The sequence below is a fragment of the Octodon degus genome, unplaced genomic scaffold (assembly GCF_000260255.1).
Source record: "Octodon degus isolate 3935 unplaced genomic scaffold, OctDeg1.0 scaffold00006, whole genome shotgun sequence".
NCBI classification, from domain to species: domain Eukaryota; kingdom Metazoa; phylum Chordata; class Mammalia; order Rodentia; family Octodontidae; genus Octodon; species Octodon degus.
This window is the reverse complement of record NW_004524582.1, coordinates 31248163-31251676: the sequence shown is the minus strand read 5'-3', so window position 1 is coordinate 31251676 and position 3514 is coordinate 31248163. Positions and strand designations below refer to the sequence as shown.

The window sequence follows — 3514 nt, the reverse complement described above, 5'->3', positions numbered from 1 at the left end:
GTGTGTGTGTGTGTGTGTACATGTGTGTGCACACGTAGGTGAGGACCAGCTCAGGTTCACCAATACGCGCGCGTGCACACACACACACACACACACACACACACCTCCCTCATCTGGCTACAGACAGAAGTCTGTCATCCTTACAGACTGAAGGTGACCAAGTCAGACAGCCCTGTCCAGCATCCTCTGTGGCCCTGTCCTGCCCCTCCCTATGCAGGCACAGGGATGTCCCAGCACGATCGCAGGAGCAGCGCCTGGCTGAACACGGTGCCGAGGCCTTAGGAAGGAAGTGGGGGAACTTCCTGGCTCTCGACCCACCCAGTCTGGCCTGACCTCAGCTCCCAGCAGCAGCCCAGCCCTTTCCTTCCTCCAGGGTGAGCAGAGAGGGTGGTGGGCACTGCCACAGCGGAGGCTGCAGGGACCACTTCTGACCAGCAGGTGACGCCAGTGCACGGCCACCACCCACAGACTGGGGACAGGCAAAGGCACCTGTGCTGCCAGGCTTGGGCTGGGGCTGGGCTGGGCTGGTGGTGGCGGGATGACAGCGGACACTGCAGGTCCTCCTCAGCCGGTGGCCCTGCAGCACTGACCGGACAAGCACTCTAGGCCAGGCTGCACCGGACACTGCTCCCTCCCCGAGCCTCAGTGTCCCTCTCTGTGACGCAGGATGGCGTACCACCCTGGCTCTCTGCCCAGTGGCCGGGCGAGCAGGCGTCTGGGGCTCCAGGAAGGGGCTTCTGGGAGCAGAGGGCAGCTGGGGGGCTGTGGCTTGGGACAGGGCGGTGGCCCTCAAGTCCTCCCCCAGGCTCACATCTAAACTCCTGCTCCACTGTCAAGGCACGCTTTGGCATCACTGCATGCAGGGACCCCAGCTAGAGCCCCTGCTGTGCCAAGCCCTCCCCGGCGTGGCCTAGCCAGCATGGCAGCTGCCAGTGTTCCAAGGCCAGGGTGGGTCCCTGCGCCCACCTTCAGCTCGTAGAAGATGATGTCGCCCAGCACCAGGTACACCTTCACATAGTACAGGGTCTCCTCCTCAAACTCCAGGGGCGAGCGGCACAGCGACAGCGCCTTGAGGTAGAAGTGCTCGGCCAGCTCGCCGTGGCCCAGCCGGTGGTGCAGGGCGGCCAGCCGGTGGTAGGCCACGCGCTCGTTCAGCTGGTCACCTGGGGTGAGCAGGCGGAGGGCGGGTGTGGGGATGTGACCTGCAGATAGGGGCTGAGCCTACAGGCATGGCCCATCACTTCCGGTCCCGACTCACTTTCCAATTCGGAAAGTGGGGTGATTGTGTCTGCTCCCCTTATACCTTGGTGTTGGGCAACATCCCTGCTCTGTGCTTGCATGAAGTCACCCACATGGGGTGGCTTCCCTCATGGTTCTTAACTAGGACCCCCAGAAGGTACAAGGCAATGGCCCCACCCGCGTGTCATGGACAGGGCCCACAACCTTGAGTGTCTCTTCCTGTTGGAGCCCTGGGCCCTCCCTCAGCCTCACTGGTCCTCACATCCTGCCCCCCAGGGCCAGTGTGTGGAGGCTGCAGGCAGAGCCCAGAGACAGCCCACAGAGCAGGGTTCAGACACGGTGTAGGACACTGGTGCCTGGCACTAAAGGATAGAGACTTCAGCAGCCAGGGAGCAGCAGGGACTGCATGGGCTGGGAAGGGACATCAGGAAAGGACCATCACAGAGTTCCAGCCTGACATCTTCAGGAACAGGTAGAAGCTGGGACATATGGCAACTGTGTGGGCACTTGTGGTAGGCCAGGGCAGAGGCAGGAAGGCCACACAGAGTTTCACCCATGCTGTGAGAGGCGGTCTGGGCTTCAGGGCTGGCTGGTCAGATCTGACCTCGGGCGCCTGGACAGGAGAGGGAGGGCCCAGCACCCCGGCTTACCCAGGGTGATGCTGAGCTCCAGGGCCTCACGGGCGAACTCCAAGCCCTCCTGGGGCGTCTCCAGCACGGCCACCAGCTTGTTACACAGCCGCAGCTCCGCCTCCTGGTTCCCCAGGGTTATGGCCAGGGGCAGTGCCCGGTCCTGTCCACACCGAGGAAGAGCTCAGGCCAGGCCCACACAAGGCGGGGTACCCTCACCCTCCTGTAGGGTCTGCACACTGCCTGGGCCCAGGAGAAACAATGGTTCAGAGAGTGCTGACAGCCCCAGCTGGAGCCGGGAGGCCTCCTGTCCTTGCCCACGAGGCAGGCCCCAGCTGCAGGCACATTGAAGGGAATCCGGGGCCTAGCTGCTGGTGAGCTACTGGGACAGAGGAAAGGGGTGCCTGGGTCCCCCACTCGTGGTACATCCTACTGCCTCTGTGAGCCTCAGTTTCCTCATCTGCCTGGTGGAGACCCACGTTCATCTGGGGAGGCTTGGGGTCCTCTGGCGCCCCCATCGAGGGCACACAGCTCTGCTTACCCGGTAGAAGGACACAGCTTTCTCTCGATCCCAAGCCCCATTGAAGAAGATGTCTCCGGCTGCCTCGAACAGCTCCAGCCCTAGGCTGGGGTCCCCTGTGTACAGCGCTGCGTTCTGTGCTACCTGCATAGTGGGGAGCACACTGGGAACTGGGTGTCAGGCTCAGAGCCTTAGCCTTCTCCTGTACTCTAGCACTCGGCCCCAGGATGACGACCCCAAGTACCCACAGGTATGGGCTGGCAAGGTGCATGGGCAGAACTCTGGCCTGGCCTCCACCATGCCCACACCGGGCACTCCTGCCTGGCACCTGTGTGCCCACCACCTCCTGCCCCTCACCTCCACCTCCTGAGCCCTCAGAGAACATGATTGGCCATGGCCACCTACTGTCCCACCAGCCAGTTCAGCTCCATAGACAGGATGGGCCCAGTTTCTTGCCTCCCATGCTGCGGGGCGAATAGTAGGAACCCAACAGGTGCCTCATGGAGTGGGCGAGAGCTTAGTCCCTGCCCAGAATCCAGCTAGAGCCAGCTGTGCACAGCTTCGAGGCAGAAGCAGGCTCCTTGGAGCCTCTGGGCCTTTGCATCTGCTGGTCACCCCCACCTTGTTCTCCAGCTGGGCACCAGGCCCCAGCCCTGCCACATCCCAGACCCTCCAAGACCATGCACAGAGACCCCATCTCCTCTCAGCCCTTGGCTCAGCAGAGGGGCACAGCATCCACAAAATCAACTCAGGGCCAGGCCCTGTGTTCAGGTCATGTGATGAGGGGACAGCTTCTGTGATTAATGCATTTCCAGAGCATGCTCCATGCACTGCTAAGCAAGTTCTTCTGGGTGTCTCTAAGTGGACAGGTCACTCGTACACTTATTGGGCACTTGCTGTGTACCAGCATGGTACAAGCACCCTAAAAAGCTCATGTCTCTGCCTGAGGAGCTCAGGTTGTCATCCAAGATGCTGAGCACTGGGGGAGGTTGAAGGGGTCAGAGGCAGAGGGGAAAGACCAGCTCCTCAGCATGCAATGGATGCTCAGTGGTGGATGGGTGGGTGGAAGGGTGAGCAGGTAGATGGGTAGATAGGTGGGTGGATGGGTGGGTGGATGGATGGGTGG

At 61.8% G+C, this 3514-nt stretch overlaps 1 protein-coding gene across 6 annotated transcripts in view; it reads right to left on the bottom strand.

Annotated features, from left to right (window-relative positions):
* Sh3tc1 (SH3 domain and tetratricopeptide repeats 1) overlaps window positions 1-3514 on the bottom strand; it is a 32253-nt gene that overhangs the window by 1529 nt on the left and 27210 nt on the right. For 4 of the 6 annotated variants that reach the window (XM_023699895.1, XM_023699890.1, XM_023699902.1 and 1 more), the window contains 3 exons: window positions 2410-2532; window positions 1890-2031; window positions 967-1163 (listed from right to left, as the gene is read on the bottom strand). In XM_023699895.1, coding sequence (XP_023555663.1) covers window positions 967-1163; window positions 1890-2031; window positions 2410-2532 — 462 coding nt within the window. Of the gene's footprint in view, window positions 1-966; window positions 1164-1889; window positions 2108-2409; window positions 2533-3137; window positions 3246-3514 lie in introns of those variants that run through there. The other 2 variants (XM_023699911.1, XM_023699912.1) reach the window with 2 other exon arrangements.